Raw genomic sequence first — 23,441 nt, 5'->3', positions numbered from 1 at the left:
TTGAGATGTCAAAAAAATTAACTTAGACATTTAAAGGCAGGACTGCAGTGCAGATTATTTTCTCGGTTTGGTCAGTTGGAACAGAACTTACTTGTTTAAAATGATGTATTTGTTCTGTTTGACTGCATATTGTAGAGTTTATTTGCCTATACAGTAGTGTGACAAAGAAAGAGTCCACAGGCCTCAGTTAGCATGTTAAAGGCCATCACAGTTAGAAAAAGCCTCTACTCTCTAAAAAGAACAAAGCAGCACACCTTAGGATTGCAACACTGGATACGAACAAACCACAAGACCTCCTGAACAGTTTTCTTTGGAAATACAAGACCAAAGTGGAGATGTTTGGCTGTAATGCATGCACATGGTGCCATGTTTGGAGAAAATCAAACACAATATATAAGCACAAATGGTGGTGACAGGAGATGATTTGAGCTTGTTTTGCAGCCCAGGTTCTGAGACTGTGTGGTCATTTAGTGGATCTTGAATTCCTCCCAAAGGATTCTGGAGTCCAGTGTGAGGCCACATGTCCTAAAAACTCAACAATGATCCCAGGCAAAGCAGCAATAAAATGATGTAGAGCACTGACTTGAGCATAGTACATTAGGTTTATGTGACTTATTTGTTGTTAGTGGTGTCAGAGACATTAAAAGGACTTTTCTTGTAATACTGAATAATGACACTCAGTTAACTGAAAACAGACGTGTTACTGTACTTTGCCATCTTGACTTTCTCCCACTTGTTTTCCATTTCCGGCAGCAATGAATTTGCATATTACTTTGAAGTAAAGGCAAGACTTCAACAAAGCCAAATCTTTGCCGTTTCTCAAACTATTATTTTTCATGTTCACTGGGACTGCGTGTACATTTTATTATCAATCAGCACAGAAAACTGCGTGATTCGCTGTGCGGTCGACACACTGCCGGCTCATTTCTGCAGTCTTGCTTCTGTAATCTGCAGGCAGTAATTATATATGTAGACAGGAACTGGGAAACTGTTACAGACGTTGGCATGGTTGCCATGGAAACACACAATCATGTTAGATTATTTTCAGGTACTGCTGTGATAATGGCATAAGCATGCCTGCTCGAGAGGCTGACTTGAAGAGACGGACAAAGGAGCGGTCGACGGCCGATGAAAAAAGTGAATCGGTTGAAGTTTTCTGAATGGCTTCTGTGAGAAGGTTTTTAGTTTAATGTTGTTGTGTTTGTTCAACCTGCTGGGTTCAGTCCCCCCCCTTATCTCAGGCTGCCATATGACTGCCACTACAGTGAGCCAAGAGGAAAACCTCATTCCTTCCATTCATAAACCCCCCTCCCTGCCCTTCTAATTTAGGACTAATATAATTAAAGGCCCGCTAGTAGTCAGGTGCATGTGTGGCATTCAATCACATGCAGATTTGTGGCAGATTTGAGCTGGTCAGTAGAGCCACGGCGTAGCTTTAGATGATGGAAATGCCAAGCAGTGTGTGGAACATCCTGAGGGACAGACCATTATATTTATAGAGGCTCACGACTTGACCTTCACTGCACATTGAGTATCAGCCATTTTAGTGCCGCTCCTGTAGATACTGAATACAGCATAATGGATCTCAGCTGCACTGCAGTTAGTTAGCTTCAACTTCATCTTTGGCTTGTTAGAGGCTATATCTAATAATAGCTCTCTGCAATTCCATACTGTGGAGGGACTCTGTCAATACACAGACTCTGCATTCACTGCTTTTCTAGCGCACAGCGAGTTGCTGCTTTTCTGAAGGAAATGCTCTGTGACATTACAGTTTTGCAGAGAAATAAAATGCTTGCCATTTGGATAAGATTTTGAACTGTGAGGTGAAATTCAACAGCGAGTCATTACATAAATTGCTCTGTTGTGTAAGCTTTGCATCAAGGGGAGGACCTCTGTGAAACATGTCTTAGCCACAGCAAGCACAGCTGGTGCAAGCCCAAAGCCAAGGACTCCTATTCATAGAAGCCTCCAGTTGTTCTCACCCAAGAGCAAAGAGTGAAACCGAGGAGGACGAGGAGGAGGAGGTGGGTCAAAGCGGGGTGTAGTATCTGAAGTTCTGTAAATTATATTGTGTCGAAAGGCCAAATTTTTCACACAAATGGCTGAGGCGGGGTGATCATAAATCAGTTCAAAAGCACGGAAAGACCTCGTTTGATGTGCTTGATGGCAAAACCTGCAGCTTCAAACGAATGTTATGACACATTTTATCAGATGGTTCGGCCTCTATGCAAAGGTAATTTCACAGTAAAATTCAAGTCGAATTCAAATGTTTGTCATGTGTTTTAAAGGACACTGTTTTAATCTATATTCATGTATGATTTTGATTCCAAAAGTCAATCAGACATGTTAAAAATAGACGAGAAAGTACAAAGTAACACAGCAGTAGTTACCTGGGTACAATGTGCCACATTTTGTTATCTAACAATAAGGCAAAAAAGGATGTAAAAGGTGACTAGTAACATTATATGCCAATACTGGAGTCATTTTCAAATCTTTAACCCTTTGTTTACAGGAATTTGTGGACTAACCTGATCAGGAAACATCACAGGCAATTATTTAATTATAAGCAACAGGCTTATGTGTAACAGGGTTACATGCAAACAGTAAATACATTAAACTGTAGTTGTAACTGCTACGTTAATAGAATTAAGCAATTAGTCTTTCTTCTCTTGTTTTGCAAAATTAAAGCTCAGACTATAACAATGCAGCCCAAGAGACACTAATTCTTACTGAATCTTGCTCAGAGGAAGTCTTTAAGATTCACTGCAGAGTTGATGCATTAATGCAAAGGCTCCAAATGGCACCAACTAAACTCGCACATGTGATTCACAAGATGAGGTTCGCAGCTGCACATAATCTGCAGTATTGTCCTAGTTTTTTTTTCCTTTTTTGCCGCGTTAATGACACCCCTCATCACGACTCTCTCCATTCACAAAGCAAATCCTGTCGTGACGGGAAGAACTGGCTCTGAACGGGGCTTGTGGGTGTCTCAGAATTCAGAGAACATGTCTAATTTTTGCAGCAGCCTCGCAGCCAGCCACATTCATTGAGTTCCTCTCCGTATGCACACGCTGAATAGGATCACGCTGTAGGAGATGTACATTCAGAGCTCGCTGCACCATATGATTAGAGTCTTTCAGCCGAGCGCTTTTGCATTTCTTCCTACCGACTGTCCGACGCATTTTACATAGATAATAATAGTTAATGAATATGTGTACCTGAATGAATTTGAGCTGTGAGGGATGGGTGATGCTTTAGCTCTTTGGATCATGACAGCCTCGCTCCCCACTTTGTGTGCGGAGTGTGCGAAGCGCACGGAGAGACGAGAGGGAGAGGGAGAGGAAAAGCGCCCTTAAACGTGGGCTGTTGTGTATCCCTCTCTGGGCCCCTTTGCTATTTTTGTGCCTGGGTCCGCACGTCACGCTTGGGTATTTTCTCTGGTGACTAGCTCGCATCAATAGATCTTCTAATGTACATCCAGTCGGCCAGCAGCTTCGCGACTGATGGGACTTTTACCTCGCTCGTTTCTTTCATATTTCGCCACCCGGACATGAGGAGAATGGAGAGACGGACTATGCAGTATGAGGAATGTCACATGTGACTGCCGATATGGGACAGGGGACTATTCAAATGTCAGGTTTGTATGAGGATTATATTTGATATGTGAATGCCAGCTGCTGTGTGTGTGCTGTGTGTCACTCCGATCACAGTGAGAGAGCTGCTGGTTCATTCTGCATGCTGTCGTAGAGGACTTTAAAGCCAACCGTCTCCTTATGATATTTATGGATTTGTTGTCAGCGTGAGACTTCAAGCCCCGTTCCCTTTAATGGCCAACTTAGCCCCTAATGATGTAATGCAGCGGCATAACGATGCTCTCCCGTAGCTCACCGTGCTCCCTTGTGTGTGAAGGGATGTGCCCAGCGAATGTGCGGTTCAGATAAATGTCTCCACAGAGACGTTTCTCCATCCATGCGGACATACTGTACCACAGTCAGCCCACAGTCATCCCGAAGCACACCTACTGCCACCCACCTGCCTCCTGTTGTTGCACGTCATTGCTGCTGTGTCACATATTTTCGTTTAGGTTAGCGCTTGTTGCCAGGAGTGAGAGGAATTTGGCTTTCAAAGGTGCGCTGGCCCACTCTTTTTTTGGAAAAGTCTGAATGCGCTCAGAGACTTGTCAATGAGACTCTGAATGTGATGGCTCTGTTTCCTCCCTGTCGTGCTCAGTTCAAAGGTATGCATTGTTTCTGAGGGTCTTATCTCATTGTCACTCTGCACCTATATTCCCCTCTTCCCTCCTCTGGTGGCTCACAGAGGATGGAAACTAAGCAATGAGGTCAGATCGACCTTGAAAGGGAGCTCCCTACCAGGCCTCTGAATTTTTGTTACCCCCAGGCACCCTCCAGCTTAGTTTACCTCTCTAAACCTCCCCGTTGAAGCATGGATCATTCCAATCCAAAGCTGCCCCTCCACCTCCTCCCCTCCTCACCATCCCTCATATGCCTTCATTATTTTTCCTGTATGTGGAGGAAGCGTTCAAATCTGTCTGACAGCAGAGACCCCAAAGATGAGCTCAAAGAGGGGAATGGGCGTTTGGATAAGAACACAAAAGGTAGATTATCATCTTTACCGCTGCTTTCGAGCGTCTCTCGGCATCTCAAGAGTCACCTTGGATTCATATCCTCTGGTTTTTATGCTTGAGCAGCGTGGTGGTGTGCTAACAAAGAAAGAAAGGGAGTGAGAGAAAGAGAGTGAGAGTCGAAGAATGTCCTAATTAAAGGGAACTCAGAGGGTTTGTACCAGATAAAATTACATAACGTCGTTAGGGAGGACACAGCATTTGATACTGAGAAGATGAAACTGACGTGCCCTCAGATGGCCATCCATCCCCATGGTATGAAGTGAAAGTGTAACCAGTTCACTTCAGCCACAGGCATCATGATGTTTCTCGCTTGAGTCCTGCATGTTTACCTACAGTGAAGAGTGTGGTCCTGTGCGGCTCACTGTGGAGACGGACACTAGTGACTCAGATAGGTTGGAAGCCTTGAATCCCACTGGAGGTGATATGAAATGATACTGGATTTAGATAAAAGGCTTTAAAGGTGCGGGCGGACTCATTACACTTCATTGCCATTGATTTAAGACTATCGACTGGCATGCTTCAGCACACATACCAGACTTCAAAAAATGCTTACTTCCAATAACAGTCTTGTCTTCTGTTCTTCGGTTCAGTCTAGTTTTTATTCCCATAATTGCCAATAATGTCGACCACGGCTGAACAAGTGAGTTTAAAACTGAATTTATTAATTCCCTTTGACCTGTTGTAGCACCCAGTGGCAACCTATACAATGTAGCTTTGTGTTATGAGCCATACAAATCGATTAATTTTTACAAACTAGATCATGTTACCTTTCAGATTAATTTTAATACATTGCAGTTATTTTTTAAATTTTTCCAAAAAGATTCAAATTTGATCAAAAGCTGAACACTACCTCTAACTCGGGATGGGGTGATGGTGACCCGGTGCACAAATGTTTGAATAAAAGTGACATTCCACATTACGGTACTGGCTTGTTTCCCCATGAGGACATCATTTGACAACCTCACCTGTGCCCTTAATGATCAGTTTTGACACTTCAGTATATAATAGTAAATATGTGGTTTGCTAGATACATGGGCAGAGACCACTTTCACTCACCCAGTGATTTTGTTCCATAAGGAGGCCTGAAATATGACAGAAACCACTCAGGTCTGAAGGGACCTTCGAGGGTTACTCCTAGTAGGCTTTCAAGGTGCAAAGAGTTAAATACCTCTTCATATGCACATTCACAGAGCTTCAGAAAATTAGGTGCCAGGGTTTACCTTGGTAAAGAGACCCAGCTTTTCCATTCCTGCTGTGATGGAGCTCATTATGAATTTTATACTCCAGTTTTATTAGGAGGACTTTTGGGAAACAGCCTTGAATAGCTCTCAATTTCAAGCGCAGACACACACACACACACAGACTTTCCTGCCTCATTTATTTTGTCACGATAATCTTCGTGCATATTTATGTGGTCCTAGTTCATGTTATTGCATCCTAACGACTCTTTCTTATTTCTTTCAGATGACCCTTCCCTGCAATTCACATGTATGTTAATATTACTAAAGTTACATAACAGTTATTGTCCTTGAAAATCGATCGCAAAGGAAGTGACACTGGATTCATGGAGTCACTTGAAACTACTGCAGGGGTAAAAAGCTCCACTGAGGGTCAGGACAGAAACGCTGCACAGAAAAAATGCTCATCGGAGGTTGCACAGAGTAGGCGGAGACCACCAGTCGAATTGGAAGCCAAAGGGTGGCACCAAAAACTAGAAGAAGCTCAGAGCAAAGATACATGTGGTTTCAAAGAAATGTCTGACTCAGGGAAATCACTGCAATTAGAAGATCAGCACCCTCAAGCTCAGTCCACAAGCCATCCAGATTATGAGGTATCCTCATACCCACTACAGTCCACAAAGCAGTTTTCTAGTGGCAGACAGAAAGCTTCTACACAGTCCCCAGCACCCACATCTCACAGGAAGTCCCCCAGCTCACCTGAAGTCCAACAACAATGTTCAAATTCAGGGATGGATCCACTTACAGAAACGGTGTGCAAGGTGGAACAGAAACCACAAAAGCCTGGGAAGTATGTTTGCGATTACTGCGGAAGGGCATGTGCCAAACCCAGCGTGCTTAAGAAACATATTCGCTCGCACACAGGGGAACGACCCTACCCATGTGTTCCCTGTGGGTTCTCCTTCAAAACCAAGAGTAATTTGTACAAACACAGAAAGTCTCATGCTCACTCAGTCAAAGCTGGAACGGTGCCATTCTCAGAACTCGGTTCGTACAATGCCAATACAGACCAAGGGTCTTTTGAAGGGGAAGGAGAGCTATTCTCTGATGCTGAGCAAAGCACAGACACAGACGAGGACACTCTTAATGACCCGCTGCTGCTGCTGGACTCTCCAATGGAGGGATCAGATAACACTGCTGTAAAAGTACTAAATCTCATTGCTCAGAAAAAGGGAGCCACGTCAATGTCAGCTCAGGATGGTTCATCCCAACACCAAGAAATCAATGCACCTTCTGCTGCTGCCGAGGCTAGTCGTGCAATTCAATCTTGCACAATCAAACAGAGGCTGGCACTCCGGCTGTCTGAAAAAAGAAGCAGTGACTCTGACCACAATCTGTCCCTCCCAAGTCAGTCTAGCAAGGGCAGCACGGACTCCGGGTACTTCTCTCGCTCTGAGAGTGCTGAGCACCAGACTGGCCCTCCGAACACTAACGCAAAGTCCTACCAAGAAATTATGTTTGGAAAGTGTTATCGGCCAAGCCCTAAGCAGGCTACAGCTTTTGCGGTTTGTAGCACAGACACGAGTGAATATACCAGCAAACGCTCAGAGAAAGGCGTCTCCCGTGTTTTCACGCAAGAAAAAGACACAGTTGAGTCAATCAAAATAAACACAAAATCGTTCACAAGGGAAGAGGTAAAAGAACCCCTATTAGATGCTAGCTCTGATGTGGGGCCTCTGATTAGAAGCAACTCAATGCCAACATCCTCAGCAGTCTGTCTGACTATGCCTCAAGCACTCAGAGGCAGTCACTCGTTTGATGAAAGAACAAGCACCGGCGGCATGAGGAGACTCAGGCGGCAAGCCGCTTTCGAACTATCCGCACAAGATGGCCATACTGACACTGACAGTCATGGAAAGATTAGTGAGAGTGGCATTTCACCCTCAGGACTGGAAATGGAAAGCTACCCTTCTGTGGTGCCTAGTATGAGCCATCAGAGGCATGCGATGGAACTGGCAACGCGCAAGCGTCGGAAGGAAAAAAGGGAAGAGGAGGATTTGTCGGGTCAATATGAAGGCCATCATGAACCGTGTGAGGAGATGTTTGATTCAAGCAAGGACTATGATGTAAAACAAGGCGCACTGGGCATTATGGCTTTACAGAAAGGCCATTCACAGATGGACAGGTGTGACATGGACATATCGGTGTGCCCTGAAGTGTCTGCTCGAAAAAACTTAGGGAATGTAATTTCAGTTATCCAGCACACAAACTCAATAAACAGGCCTTACTCTGAACATTCAGAATCTTACAAATATCAAGCTATGGAGGCCTCTGAATCATATGAGATGGAGCGAAGTGACAGTAGATTAAGGGCGTCGGTTCAATTAGGTCCCAAGCTCGTGCGGCAGTCTAACATACAAGTCCCAGAAATTAGAGTCACAGTAGAGCCTGATAGTCCAGAAAAAGCTCCTGAGGTGCAGGTGAAGGAGCCAGAGAAGCACGTGGAGGAGTTTCAGTGGCCTCAAAGGAGTGAAACTTTAGCACAATTCCCTCCAGAAAAACTCCCTCCAAAGAAAAAAAGGCTACGCTTAGCTGATATTGAGCACTCCTCTGGTGAATCTAGCTTTGAGTCGGCCTGCACTAGCCTGTCCCGCAGCCCCAGTCAAGACAGCAACTTATCTTACAGCTCCACCTTATCGTTTGACAGGGAAGAGAGCTTGAAGTCAGTCTCTCCCGCCAGGCAGGATGAATTTGGCAAACCATTAGAGTTGTTAGCTGTGCCAGGGAGTGGGCACTCCCTCTCAGTGCTCAACCAGCGTCAACAACATGAAATGAGACGCTCCTCCTCAGAGCAGGCGCCGTGTAACTTGCGCAAGGAGTTCCCAGAGTTGCGCAGCATATCATTTGACTATGGCAGTCTTTCTCCAACATCCAAAGTTAGACACGTGGACATAAACTCTGTGAAGGAGAGAAGGAGGGGAAACTTAGTGCGACAGGAGTCACTGAATATGGATAGTGAAGTAACATCACAAGTGTTTCCACAGTATCTCAGCAGCATCTCCCCTTCATTCACTGCCGCCACTATCCTGCCGCAGACTTTGCCAATATTCTCAGCTGGGAGTACATTTCCTCAGCTTGCACATCCGAGCCTGATGGTTCCCGTAAGAATTCAGACTCATGTTCCATCCTACGGTAGTATCACATACACCTCAATGTCACAGATTTTTGACAATCACTATGACAGTGTTAGCTCCACTACGTCCACCCTTCAGAGTCAGATTTCAAGAATTTCTGGGAATCTCGATTCTCATAACATATCGGCTCATACAAAACCACCTACAACACACACCCTCAATGTTGAGGCCCTTGATTTGTCCTCAGCCAAGCTCAAGACAGGCATCCCTCTCTCTCTGACCTCCAGAACTATCTCAACCACTAATGCCTCCAGTGGTGGCGCAAACAAACGGATGCTATCCCCTGCCAGCAGCCTGGACCTATTCATGGAGGTCAAGCAGCAAAAACGTGTGAAAGAGGAGAGAATGTTTGGGCAGATTGTAGAGGAACTGAGTGCGGTGGAGTTGGGAAAATGTAATTTGAGTGAAGAGAAGGGGCACAGGTCAGGGATGCAGGGTGCACCAACACTTCATGCTCAGAATGACTCACGCAGGAGTAAATTTATCACACTTCAGCAAAAAGAGGCCGAGGCCACGGACCACGGCGCGGAGTCAGTTATGGAAAGCAGCTCCCTGGATGCAAGCTCGCCTCCTTACGCCATGATATCAGTCAGTGAAGTGAAAGAAGCTGGCACGGAGAAACGAGTGCAGATGGATATAGTGGCACAGCTGGTAACCAGTCAAGACATCCTGATGTCAGACTCTGAGCATTCAGGACTGTTATCTCAGTTTCCAAGTCTTCGCACGACGACAGGTGTGAGCTGGTGTTATCTCAATTACACCACGCCGAGCTGCTCTCACAGCACCGCCCCTTTCTCATCTGTGTACGCCACCTGGCGTGTGAGTTCCCATAACCCGAACCCTCTTGAAGTGAGCACCAACTCTGCTCTGGCTTTGCTGCAGTCCAGACAGAGGGGAGACAAGGTTATATACACCATGGCTGCCATGTGCCAGCCTGGTACTGGGAAACTGGTCTCATCACTCATCCTGTGGAGGCAGACCATGGAACAGGTAAGAAAATAATCCTGTCTTTTCTATCAAAGGCGTACTGGTGTTTTAAACACCTGTTGAGATATTGAATTAAAGCCTTATTTATTGTACCTCTTATATCAGTAATCACTGATATAATCAGAAATAATTATGAGAAGATAACTGTTTAAAATGCAGAAAGTTTTAAGGACCTTAATACCCAGAATTTGGCAAACTGCACACTTTAATCAACTGACAGAAGGTTTCCTTGGAAAGATCCTGGAACGAGCATTTGCTTGGTGCTGATAATGATATTTAACTATGAATCACCAAATGGTCTTGATTTTAAAAAATATGTCTTGAAGATAAAAATACCAGATATTATAATTATATTAAGGTCATTATTAAGTCCAAATCTTGGTACTTTTCTCCACTGTGCTCAGTGGATAAAAAGCATAAATTTAACATTAAGATCAGAGTTACCTGTGCTGGGATTTTCCCCAGCAGTGGCATAGTTCATGTTTGCAAAACATGCTGTGCAATGCCATGTGTGACATACAATATTGGTGGGATCGCGTTGCACTGTCGATATGGTGTCCACTTAAAAAGGATGTTAACACAATGTTTGTTCATCTGATTCAGCTGCAGAGGAAACCGGAGCCCAAAGAGGTGGACGTCACCTACGGGAAGAAGGTGAAAGACATCAGCTGCAGAGTGAAAACTGCCAAGGAAGAGTGGAAAGAGAGGGAGGCTGCCACAACCCAGACTATGCCAACACGAATTAAGATCTTTGAAGGAGGGTCAGTCGAGATATTATTTACCATTACACTCGTCACTTCTGCTGACTGCATATGCAGCGGATATATTAGAGTGCTAGTATGTGAAGTATCTGTTGGCCCACGCTCTTTTTGCAGTTTACGACTGTGCTTTTTTTGCATTTCTTTATTAGAAATGAATCTCTCTCTTTCAGGTACAAATCCAATGAAGACTATGTATATGTTAGAGGTCGAGGCCGGGGTAAATACATATGTGAGGAGTGTGGTATTCGCTGTAAGAAGCCAAGCATGCTGAAAAAACATATCAGGACCCATACGGATGTGCGGCCGTATATCTGCAGGGTTTGCAACTTTGCTTTTAAAACTAAAGGTAAGCATTTTTTTTCTTACAGAGTAGTGAGTTATCGTAGCTGTAGCAGTGATAAAAAAAAGCTGTTAGATTAACTTTTTTTTTAAGCATCTGAAATGTACGAAAGTTCAGTTTCTGTTGTGTTTAATTTCAACAAATTTGCCTTATTTCTGCAGGAAACCTAACTAAACACATGAAGTCAAAAGCGCACATGAAGAAGTGTCTTGAACTGGGAGTGTCAGTGACGATGGATGAGACAGAGATACAGGAACATGGTAAGACTGGGATGTATGTAAGTGTTGTAGATATGCCCAGCTGTCACTGCAACAAATCCAGATAAACTAATGTGTTTCTCATTTCAAGTGGACGACATGCAACAAAAGTCCAAGACAGAGGTGGCTGCGACGACCAAACATCAGTTCTCAGACGCCGAGGACTCCGACGGCATGGATGAAGAAGCTGATGAAATCGATGAAGATGACGATGAGGACGATGAATACGAGGGTGATTCCACTCCGAAGTTACATTCAAGAAGCACGAGTCCTCAGCCGTGTGGAGTTACCTCTCTGTCAGTTACAGCCACTGCTGCCATCCACGGCTGCTCCCTCACATCTCTGCCCGGAGTTGATGTCAGTCAGCAACCCTCCGGCAGACGTACGAGCTTGGATCATCGTCCTGTTCTTGCAAACGACCAGAGAGAGAAATCCGTGGATGAAGACTCTCTGACCATGCTGTCTCCAGATCACAGCAGCTTCCTTTTTGACCCTTATTCATCTTGTCTACTCTCTCCTGGCTGGGAGTCTCCCATCAGGGAGCCCTCCCCTTCACGTTTACGTTACCCGTCCCCAAGGAGGGAGCTTTCGCCACGTGGTCGCTCCTCTCCCAGATGGGATACCTCTTCATTGAGGCCCAGTTCACCTAGCTTCACACCCATCCAGCATCCCTCCCCGGTCTCAATTGAACGGCCCATGTCTCCCGGCATAGAGCTTGCTGGAAAGCGGGAATCCTCAGTCAGAGGCAGGCAGAGGGTTGTGTTAAGAGCCGTTTCACCACGCAGAGGTTCACACCAACATAAAGGCAGCGGTGACAAAACCAGACACCAAGCAAAGATGGAGATGGCTCAGTACCAAGGAGCCTTTGAAATGGAGATGGTAAGTAGCACAGCGTGTTCTGCAGCCAGTTCAAGTGTAACACAAACAAAGAGCTTTTAAGGACTTATTGTTAATCTGTTCAAGTGTATAGAACAGCATCTAAAAATTATTTTGTTAAATTTTGATGAATCTGGGTACATGTAGATAGACCGTGTGTGGTGTAAAAACAAAAATATTTTCATACACTGTATTTAAGAAATTTTTCAGAAATGTTATATTCTTGTCTACTAGTGTATCTAACTCAAACAACATAAGATATTAATCTAGGCACAGTTAAAATGGTAACTATGTTTAAAATTATAGCTTAGCAAACAAGCATGCTAACTCTTGCTAGCAGGTGGCGTGTCGAGTCCATCGCCATTTTTTCTTTTGGGACAGTTTTTTTTTTTTTGCCTTAATTTAGTCATTTTCAAGTCAGTAAATACTTAGCTTGTAAAGCACAACTGTTGTCTAGCTAATGTTGTGCTATCATGACCTGGCATTGTATGGTCGATACTAGTGTTTCAGCAGATTAGACACTTGCTACAGTTAGCGCACCCTGATCTTTAGCATTTGTTACCAATAGTGAAGACTATTCTCCCCTAATGCCCTAGTCACACAGGCTATCCCCCAACTGTTGCTGAACGTTGCTGGCAGTTGCTTTTAAGTTGATTACAAAAGTCTGATTCAACCAGGCCAAGAGGGTAGTCAATTACCCAATGGTAATGACCAGTTGCCTCAGAAAACTGTGTACCCCACAAATGGTTGGCGACTGGTTGCTGGCAGTTGCTAGTGTGAAACTTATGATGCTATGCCACAAACTTTCTTGTGATTGCTTTTAGCGTTAGCAGGTTGTGCATAATTAGCATGGAAGATGACAACTTAGGTGCAAAACTCTCAAAAAACTTGTCAAGAAGCAGTGAAGCAGCGAAGAATGTGACTCAAACTGTAAATACAAACTTTTGCCAAAGCAATCTGCTAGTGGAGGGAGGTTTTTGGTGCATCACCTTTTTTGCGACTGTTTTCACCTAGCGACAGCCAGCAACCACTCACCAAGACTCAAAAAGATTACACATTTTTCCCTAGCAACCAGTGTATATTTCAGCATGGAATTAGCTATTTGTGTTTCACTAGTTAAAAGAAAAGCACACATACATTTTCTTTTTCTTGCACTGAAAGAACAAGTAGTAGAATATTCTGTTGGCAGAGAAGTTTTTTCTTCTCTGAGTGCTTTCATTTTTCAACATTCACATTACTTCATGATTTCTAACTAAGATATTTTCACATGAGAAATTATCTTGGCGATGCTGAAATTGCCGCTAATTCTGCCAATGTGTCGTTCCAGGACCAAAGGAGCAGCTTGGCTTCCAGTCTGCCTGGTGCTGCCAGTTCTCATCATCAGAACATCCTCAGCCACCTCCCTCTTCACTCCCAGCAGCAGGCCCACAGTTTGCTCCCCGTTGTTCCTGTTGGCGGGCTCCAGATATTACACTCCCCGCCTTCCTCCAGCACTGATGTCAGCCCCTCTGTGGCGCCAAGCCCCCAAAGCAGCGAAGGCCAATGTTGCAGCAGCAGGGAGGGATCTGTCCTCAGTCCTGAGACAGAAGGAGAGGACATCAGAGGCCACGGCCAGCTGTCCTGCCACGAGGCCGCTCAGGAGAAAAGCCTCGACCCCGAAGTCGGAGACAGCGGACAAGAGGAGAATGTACAGACCTGCTTGAAAGCCATCGCCTCACTGAAGATTACCACAGAAGACCCTCATTAGAACCGTCATTGTCTGTTTTCTCGGGTTGATCAAGGAAAAGACACCTCCCTGCTACACCTGCGACCTTGTCACCTTCTGCCCTTTAGGCACATGACCTCATCTTTATCCCATTAGAGGCAATATAATAACACTTCCTCTGGTCTTGCACATACCCGAGACATCTTCTTAAGTGGATAATATGAGTGGAGGTCATATCTTTTCAGTGAAGAAGAAGGCCACCGCATCTGATGAGCTCTTCTCTTCAGAGGCTTTTTGGAAAACTTGGACGAGCAGCAGGGTGTTTTTTGCGTTAATGGGTTCAGGTGCAATACGGAAAGATATTCTGCTAATATGCCTTTGTCTGACATAGTAGTTTGCGTACAATTGCACATAAATTATATTTATGAATTCTGTACAAATGTCCTTAACATATACTCCTTCTTAGATACATACAAACAGTGTATTTTACTGTGTGTACTTTGAAAATAGACTGTTGTTTATGTAATCATATCAAGGTGTGATGCAGTAGTGCAGTAAATAAAGACTATTTATAAGGGGAAAAGTATGTGTATTATGAAACAGTCTGACCAAATTTTAAGTAGACGCTTCTTGTGCAGTTTGGTGCTTCTGATCAAGCAGCGAGGGTCTGTGCCTTTATTTTGCGTTTCTTCATTTCTTTATCAGAGCGAGAACTACGGAAAGCAGTCGAGGTACTCTTTATTTTGCTCAGAGGACAGCTTTTTCTTTCTCGCCCCGTCGGCTTTATTTATGTGAAACAAGCTTAAAAGAAACAAAAAAAAGTTTCCTATGTTGCAAATTTTCTTAATGTTGTGGTTTTTATCTTGGTAAAAATGCATGGGATTTGCTATTGCACAACAATAGAGGAGGTAATTATGTAATTATGAATACTGTAAGATGTATTTATATATTAGAACGTAAGCACTTATTGATACTGGTAAATATTTGACTACTATTTATATGGTATATCTGTACTTATGCAGCAGTGATGCAGTTATGCAGTGAGCTACGCTGGCATTGCTTTTGATCTCATGTCGTCTCTACAGTTTTTTTTCTTGCTTATACAGATGACCATGAGCATTTTATGAGTTTTAAAGATGCACTTTCATCCTTTTACCTTTGATGTTTTAACTGACTCGGTCAGTGGAGGAAATGGGGGAGTAAAACACAGTTTGTTCTCTTGTGATTTTTGACACATTCCAGTTGTTTTTTTTCTTTTCTCATTGTGTAAAACACGTTGCACACAAATCCAAGGGGCTACAATGATCAGTCAATAGTACATTTTCTTGCATTTCAAGTGTAACTGGATGAATCAATATAAGTAATGACGTTATAAGCATGACTATTACTGTGCTTCAGCTCACAATGTAAGTAATCATTCACCAAATGCATTACTTCTTCTCTGTATATATATATATGTGTATTTTTATGATTTAAACTATTTTTGCAGTGTTGAATTCTGAAAACTTTTTATGTGGATTGTTTATATCTCTTTAAGAGGTAAAATGTCTGCAGCTGATGTAATGGCAGAGGTTTAATGAGGCTGATTGCTAACACAGCGTGTCTCATCTTTTTAAAAAAAAATGTACTCACATCTTTAAGTGATTATCCGTTTTTGAGACTTCGAAATTTAAAAACACAACAACACTTTGTTCACTCATGTTTACATAAAAGATTTATAGGTGCACTGCTTTAATTTTGTGTTTTCCTTTCTGAAGGTGTATGTAGCTTTGATTTCACGGTTGTGTATTTTCATTTGTTGTGCACATAGCTCATAAAATGTGAAGGGAAAGTGAAGCCTTTTATTTGCTTTAGCATACATTATGTATTCAGATTGTGTTTTGTGTTTTTTTTTAAATTGTGTATTCATATATACTGAACTGCATTGTGCCTCTCATGTCTATGGAAATCCTGTAAAACACACAGAGGACAAATCATTTTACCTCTAAGCTAAGATTTTTTCGAGGAGGGAAAAAACAACCTCAGTAGCCAATCTGTTGTTTAGCTATTTGCATCAAATCTGGCTAGTCAGGACGGAGTGCCTCTTTTATGCTATGAGGAATTTATTGTTTGGTGCTCTACTTTTTCAGATTAAATTCAAAATTGTTTTAAAAGAATATAATTCTAACCCAAAAATGTGTGTCGCAGCTTATTTCACGGCTTCCGTACCTTTCCTCCTGCATTATTCACCGCTGTTTAAATTAGAGCTCGCACGAGAAGGTTTTCAGATGAAATCGCTCACATTTTATCTTCAGGGTACAGTGAAAAATTGGAGAATCTCCAACCAGTGACATCCTCTGGTGAAGAATTATTACTGCAGTCATAACACGGGAGAGGAAAAATAAATGAACGCTTCCAAAAATAGCTCTCACCTTGTGACTAATATTGAACCACATTCGCACACACTTTGTTGTGTATCAGCAGCATTTGCGGTGCACTTTACTGCATGTGTGAAGCATGTATAAGCAAGGAAATGAGAAAATCACATTTTTTCGGCCACTCTTCTCTGGGTCGGGGGAGGAGGTCTGTTCTAATTCTGGCCAATCACAGAGACACATAAGGTTTTTTCCCCCCCTGTCTCCTGCTCAGTCACCAGGCTTGTCAGGCCCATTTGTTAGAATAATTATATGGCTGTTAACAGCAACCTTGCCTAAAATAAAACGAGTGCTGCATTGGTTCAAAGACACCACATAAAATGGCTGCTAAAGATTTTACCAGAAGATTTATTGCATTCATACATTGTTAGCGTGAACACAGGTGCTTCTTGGGGTAAATTCCCGTTAAGATTACAATCAGAGGAGGCCCGTGGGTTGTTTTTAATAGAGGTGTGCTGTGGAGTATCTCTGTACTCCCTCTCTCTGTTCAGAGTGAGCTGTGCTCCTCTGGTTTATTTTGAGGTGGTCTTATCACAGCTGTTGTAGCTGGTGGCAGCCTGTCCAAGCCCCTCGACACTCTTCCTTTTCTCCCTCTGGCCCTTGGTCCTGGTAAGACCCTGTTTGCTCCTTGCCCTGCTTCTTCAGGGATATTTAGGCTTTAATAGTTTAAAAGGTTAACTCTTGTGCTTGGGATGTGTTTCAAAACGTCTTCTTTAACGTACTAATGAGTGCCTCTCTGAATTTGATGGATGCAATCTTCGCCAAGTTTGTTAGAGGCGAGAAGCTCTTGACGGCAGTGAGGCTAGTCTAGTCTGTGAATGCGTTTAGTAATATTTATGTTAAAGTAAAGTAATGGCTCACTAAAGCCACAGTGTTACATACACTGTGTTAAAGGTAACTTTAACCTCCTAGAAATATACTGCGTGCCGACGGGGGTTGCTTATGTAACATTTGTGTTTTTATTGAATATTAATAGTTGAAAAACAAGACTTTACTGCGCACAACCACTGACATCAATAAGAGTGGATAAGAAATAAATAAATAACGTGCCCATATTAAGAAGTTCTTAAAATAGCCTGTGGATCTGGAACAGGTGCCATGTGCTCAGCTTGTGAAAGCACAGGCAGCGTGAAGGCTGCACTAATTTTTATGCACATAAACAGGCTCTGGCTGCAAGCCCGTACAACGCAAGAGAAACGCAAGGACTCGATAGGGGATTATATTTATTATTCACTAATGAGCTTTAGTATTACTTTAAGTGATTATTGTTTTTGTCGTAAAAATGGCTGCCTGTCTTAACAGTAAATATAAGATGGTCTCAAAACCAAGAAAAACTCGGGCCACCATTCATTTCTTTGTTTTGCAAAAAATGGAAAAAACGAGTGCGTTGATTTACTGAAACGTGTCAAGATACACGGAAACAAAGAATTAAAAACAACGTTTGTACCATTATTCTTCAGCAGGAGTCTGAACTCTTAGTTTCTTTAACTACTCCTCTGGAATTTTTCTCCATCCTCATTGAAGGATGCAAATGCATCAAATGAAGGTCTACATACATCTCTCAGGTCCTGTGTCAGGTCTTTGCCGGACGTTTTCCTATTTCTAAGAAAATTACTCTCCTGGAGATATTTTTGTAGGCCTAGCACTTCTTTTGTCCTCCACCTGTCCAGTTTACTCAGAATTTTAAGTAAAAACTACTCGGCATGCTGAGATATGTTTTCAGCTAACAGCTCTTTGTCAATCACCTTATTGGTGTAAAGCTTATTGTCAAATTATTGTGTTATCTTTGGCTTTTAAAAAAAAAAAAAGATTTGACGTAAGAAATGAGAAAAAATTATGTGTTTTTGTGACAGGGTGCTAGTAACAAAGGGCCTGAAGATACAAATTAAAATCGATCTGTTCAAAGTTGTTTATTACAGTATATGTAAACACATTTGTTCACCCCTTGAGTCTTTCTTATACTTAAATGATTCTTGGGTCAGTTTTAAATTGCTTAACAAACAACCCAATGAACGAAAAAGCAGCCAATGTCCAAAGAACTTGATGGTAGTGTTGAAGTTTGAGTCCATTTTTCTGCCGAGCCTTTACAGCAGGGTTACAGAGTTTTTACAGTCTTTTACCAAAGAATTATGTGTGTCTATTTACAAAAAATAATAATATCTGTTGATGTGTTGGGTCAGCCAATTCACTGAAAGACATTTACTTACTGTCTCTGTATGAAAATCAGGTGTGATTATTTATCTTGCTTCTCCTTTTCTTAGTGGTTAACCATAACGCTGTGTTGCTGTACTGGAGAACATGAATGAAAAAGTCAATTATGACATCATTGTAAAGACCTGTGCTTTTTCTACTATGACAAAAAGTTCTGCAGAGATGAAGGTCTGTGCTGGAAATTCTCAAATCTGATTTGAGTTCATCAGATTTCTGATTGATTAATCAGTAAAATTAAGCTTCAAATAGCAAAGCTGGAATAACTAGGACCAAAATGGACACTCAGCGTGACTTTGGTTTTCTCCATGTTTACTACTTCACTAAACAGGAAAACATGAGTCTATCTTAAACCTAATCCTTAGCCTCTTACACATGTACGGATTCCATTACAGAACCAACCATCTCCCTTTTGGAACTACCTCAGAAAAATGGAGGCTTGTCAGGAGAGTAAACGCTCACCCACGAGTCCTGAAGCATCGCCAGCCGAGGATCACCACATTGACCTGACAGAGGACCTGGGCCAACAGCTGGAGGACATCATTAGCACCTACCAGGCTGCCGAGATTCCAGCTGAGCCAGAGGACACGGAGGAGGTCACAGCCGTCAAAGAGACAGAGACCCGCAAGGACCAGAAAATGGAGAAGAAGATGCTGAAAAATCTAGGTGCTGTGTGTGGTTTTGAAAAAACAAACAAAAAAACAGTTTTAGTGATTTTATCTGAGGTGGGTTTGATTCAGTGAAGTCAGCAAAAGTCCAGGTTGTACTGAAAGTGATTGGTGTGTGATAGCAGAGCCGTAACGCGTGTAAATGCATCCATCTGCAACAGAGAGGGAGGTAAAATAGTATTTCCAAATGCCTTTTATAGTTTGTGTCATTCAGCTGCCAAGATGATTTTTCACAAGATGGACCAGCAGAGTTCTTGAAGTCCCAGAAAATCATCCAACAATAGTTTCTGTATCAGTCTGTTTAAAACTGGCTTTATGGCAATGATTGATTTTTAAGGTTAAATTCTGTATGGCTGCTCAGGGAAGGAAGCTATGCTGTTGATGCAAAGTCTGAACAAACTCGATTCTCCGGAAGAGAAACTGCAGGCCATCATCAAGAAGCATGCCGAGCTGGTGAGTGGATAAAACAAAGGCGAAGAGAGCAAAAAAAGAAAATGTATAGTAGCTCTCATCAAAGCTATGGTTTGTTTCTAGAGAAAAGATATAATCACTATTATGGGGCACTGTGTGTGTGCTTTTGCAGCTGGAGGAGCATCGCAGTGATCAGAAGCAGATGAAAGTTCTCCAGAAGAAGCTTCTCCAAGTGATGAAGGAGAAGGACCAGCTGCAGGGCGAGCACAGCCGTGCAGTGCTGGCTCGCAGCAAACTGGAGGGGCTCTGCAGAGAGCTGCAAAGACATAACAAGACTTTAAAGGTAGCTCAACTCCAGACATCACTGCTTGAACAGTGTCTAATCAGAGATGCCGAAATCGCCATTTGCTGTTGAGCTATGGTGCCAGGTGGTCCCAGCATATTTTGTGCTCTACAGGATATGACATCACTGGCACTGAAAATCTGCTGCCATGTCAAAGCTCAAAGTTTGACCTATTCCACTGCCACCCTCACAACTCCTGTTGTGAAGCCAAGTGTTGTTCAAAACAGCAGAACTTTAGCGATGATCCCTGATCAAATATGCATGTTTTTGCTTGCAGTGTAGCACGTTTTAGTCAAGAATGTTTTGGTGTGAGCTGCTCAGTTTCAGAGCTTTTTGATGCTTTAGCAACTATCACCTTTATAACAATCATAAGAACTGTGCAGACAACACTGCAGTTCAGTTTAAAGGGTTTGCATTCTCTCTTTTATAAGTTTAACATCATGGATGCTTCCTCTTGTACAGTGATACAGTTCCTTCATGAGCTTCCTGCATGGCTGCTAGCTGGAGCAATAGCAAATTATATAAGTCAGTGGTGGTGCACAAGACAAACAAAACGGTTGAGCATTTATATCCATCTTGCAGTGCAGGTTTTAAAGCTAACACCCATGCTTGAATTGCAGGAGGAGACCCTGCAGAGGTGCAGAGAGGATGACCTAAAGAGGAAAGAGATCACCACCCATTTCCAGGGCACGCTCAGTGAGATTCAGGCTCAAATTGAGGAACACAGCAGCCGCAACACCAAACTGTGTCAGGAGAACGGCGCTCTTGCAGAAAAACTGAAGGGACTCATTTCACAATACGACCAGCGAGAGGCGGTATGGATCCTGCTACACTGTGAACACACACGGACACTCGCATAACATAACAGCAAAGCCAATTTGTACTCCCAGTCTACATGCATTATTAAAACTGGATAAACTGTACTTGTGTAAACCTTCTCACATCTGTGCCCATGAATTATTTGCAGATTTCTCCCAGGTCTTACATTTATTAGTTACACTATTTCAGTTTTATGTAGCCAAAGGCTCCCAGAGCGAGAAATGAAACAGCTTTCTCTGTGAAAACGACTCATAAATCCACCTGAATGTCTTCCAGAACCTGGAAAAGGTTTTCAAGCACAGAGACCTGAAAGAAAAGCTGCTGGAAACCAAACTCGCGCAGGCAAACATGCTGCTGAAGGAAGCAGAGGAGAAGCATAAGCTGGAAAAAGACCATGTACGTTTTTTCGTTGTGCATTTTAATAAAAGATTTGTTGTAATAATCCCCTAATGCTCATTTTTCTTTACCATTTCAAAATCACACAGCTGCTGAAACAGGCAGCAGAATATAAACTGCAAGTGAAGGTCATGAAGGAGCAAGAGATCGATATGAAGGCCCAGGTATGGTATCAGGGCATCATGGGCAAAATTGGATCATTTTTCTACCTCCCTGGAGAAAAGTATAATGTTTTGTTACCATTCTTCCTCAGCTTGATATGTACTCCAAGAAGTTTGATGAATTCCAGGGCACGGTAACAAAGAGTACCAGTGTCTACAGCAGCTTCAAACAGGACATGGACAAAGTAAGTTTGGTTTTACAGAATATTTGAAGTCTGCTTCAGGAGATTAAATTATTGAGTTTTTCTGCAAAAAGATGATGACAAAGATGACAAAAATACAAATGAGAGGAAAGAATCCCATGAGCCTTTCAGTAACACTTCAAAAACTGACAAACCTTATAATCCTACACTTGCTCAGTTGCAGCTATTTTTAGAAGATACTTTGATTGTCTGCAGCATAACATGATTTTTTTTGTTGTTGTTGTGCAGATGGCCAAGAAAATGAAAAAGCTGGAGAAAGAGTGCCAGTCATGGAAGACTCGCTTTGATGGCTGCAATAAGAATCTTATTGACATGGTGGCAGATGTAAGATTTTTTTGTTGTTGTTTTAATTCATTAATACCCTCATACATAGATAGATTTAAAAAAAAAATATGACCCACCAGGGAAAAAATTCAGTTTACCATAGGAAATTTTATACAATATGTTAAAAATATTTTTTACAGAAAGCAATCAAGGAAAAGGAGTTTGAGCTTCTCACCATCAAAAACCAGAAGCTTGAGAATCTGTGCAGGGCTTTGCAGGAAGAAAGGAAGAGTCTATATGCAAAGGTGCATGGAGCTGGCAGTCAACCAGAGGACAAGTCTGCTGATCCATCAGAGAAGGGGGGCTCTGAGAAGACACCTGAAGACCCAAATGAGAATCAGCCCATCCAGAATACTGCAGCACCTGCCCCTACCGGGACACCAACGCTCACAAGTCCGCTCACCGAGGAACTGGCTACACTGAAGGCTGAACAAGCCCTTCTGAAAGAGGTCGCCAGTTCTTTCACAATCTCTCACATTGCCCCTACAGAAACAGGCACAAGTCAATCACATGAACCCACCAAGGAGCCAGAGGAGAACCACATAGAGCAGAGCGAACACCAGGAAGTCCACGAAGATGGATACCAACAACAGAGAGATTTGGAAATGGAGTCAGTTGATTAATGTTGAAATCACTGTGAAAAGAAACCATGATCATGTGAGATTCTTAGCAATAAAAATAAAAATGCTACATCTGTGTTGAGTGTCTGATCCTAGTGTAAAGACATTTAAAAGTGGGTTTATTTTAGTATGCAAATCTCCACCTATAACTACACAGATTAAGAACTTGTTTAACAAACCAGAGCTTTTCCAACTACCCATTTTTTTCTCCAGTAACAGTTTTGTAAGACTCAGTTCGATACCACGAGACCCCTCCCAGCAGCCTCAGCCTATAGCAGCATATCTAAACGAATGTTCAGGCACATCTAAAGTAGCTGTAACTTTAATCGTATATCAAAAAGGAAAGTTTTAAGTCCAATATTAAAAGTACAAATCCAAATACAAACTGGTTGTGGAATCACTCTGTAGAGAGTCTTGGCTTTAATTACTTGTGTTGCAATATCGCTGCGCTTTACCCAGTCTAGGACCTGATAGGATCTAGTGAGCATGGAAACTGTTACATAAGCAAACAAGATTGTATTTTTTCAGTATTAAGGTGGCTAGCTAAGGGCTAAGAGACAACAGAAATTCACAAGAAAACAAAAACTGAGTCCAAAGTTGAATGAATTTAACTACAAATTCACTAATTACTGATTACGTAAGCAAAATAATCAGTTTTTCTGGCCTTTGTTTCATACACATTCAGATGCATTTTGTTTCTGGCTTCATTTTTGTCTTCAGTAATTAAAAAGCATGGTCTATTGGGCCAACATCAAATGACTGGCCTGGGCATTGAAGAACATCCCATTTCTTTGCCATGATAAACTCTTGGGTTTCTCTTGGGTCATTATCCATTTGCCCTGTGAAACAGTATCTGATTAGTTTAGCAAAATCTGTCTGGACAGCCCTTTACACTTTATAATTTATCTACTATTTCTATTAGCAGTCACAT

General features: G+C 42.5%; 2 protein-coding genes across 2 annotated transcripts; both read left to right on the top strand.

Annotated features, from left to right (window-relative positions):
- Positions 1 to 3,019: 3,019 nt before the first annotated feature.
- On the top strand, positions 3,020 to 16,110 carry hivep2b (HIVEP zinc finger 2b). The gene is made up of 7 exons (XM_085442603.1): positions 3,020 to 3,637; positions 6,110 to 10,007; positions 10,608 to 10,765; positions 10,936 to 11,111; positions 11,267 to 11,365; positions 11,454 to 12,241; positions 13,566 to 16,110. Exons 2-7 carry the CDS (start codon positions 6,210 to 6,212, stop codon positions 13,983 to 13,985), a joined length of 5,439 nt encoding a protein of 1,812 aa, XP_085298729.1. The 5' UTR covers positions 3,020 to 3,637; positions 6,110 to 6,209; the 3' UTR covers positions 13,986 to 16,110.
- Positions 16,111 to 16,862: 752 nt separating this feature from the next.
- On the top strand, positions 16,863 to 22,587 carry txlnbb (taxilin beta b). Its single transcript, XM_085441483.1, has 10 exons — positions 16,863 to 16,966; positions 18,961 to 19,231; positions 19,595 to 19,686; positions 19,817 to 19,987; positions 20,608 to 20,802; positions 21,083 to 21,202; positions 21,292 to 21,366; positions 21,456 to 21,548; positions 21,795 to 21,890; positions 22,031 to 22,587. The coding sequence occupies exons 2-10, from the start codon at positions 18,997 to 18,999 to the stop codon at positions 22,511 to 22,513; spliced, it is 1,560 nt and encodes a 519-aa protein (XP_085297609.1). The 5' UTR covers positions 16,863 to 16,966; positions 18,961 to 18,996; the 3' UTR covers positions 22,514 to 22,587.
- The last annotated feature ends 854 nt before the right edge of the window (positions 22,588 to 23,441 follow it).

Source organism: Copadichromis virginalis, linkage group LG19 (genome assembly GCF_057382275.1).
Source record: "Copadichromis virginalis isolate Kocher_CV1m ecotype Utaka linkage group LG19, C_Virginalis_male_GT1.1, whole genome shotgun sequence".
Classification (NCBI taxonomy): Eukaryota; Metazoa; Chordata; class Actinopteri; order Cichliformes; family Cichlidae; genus Copadichromis; species Copadichromis virginalis.
Note: the sequence above shows the minus strand (reverse complement) of the source record. Positions and strands in the feature narration are given on the sequence as shown.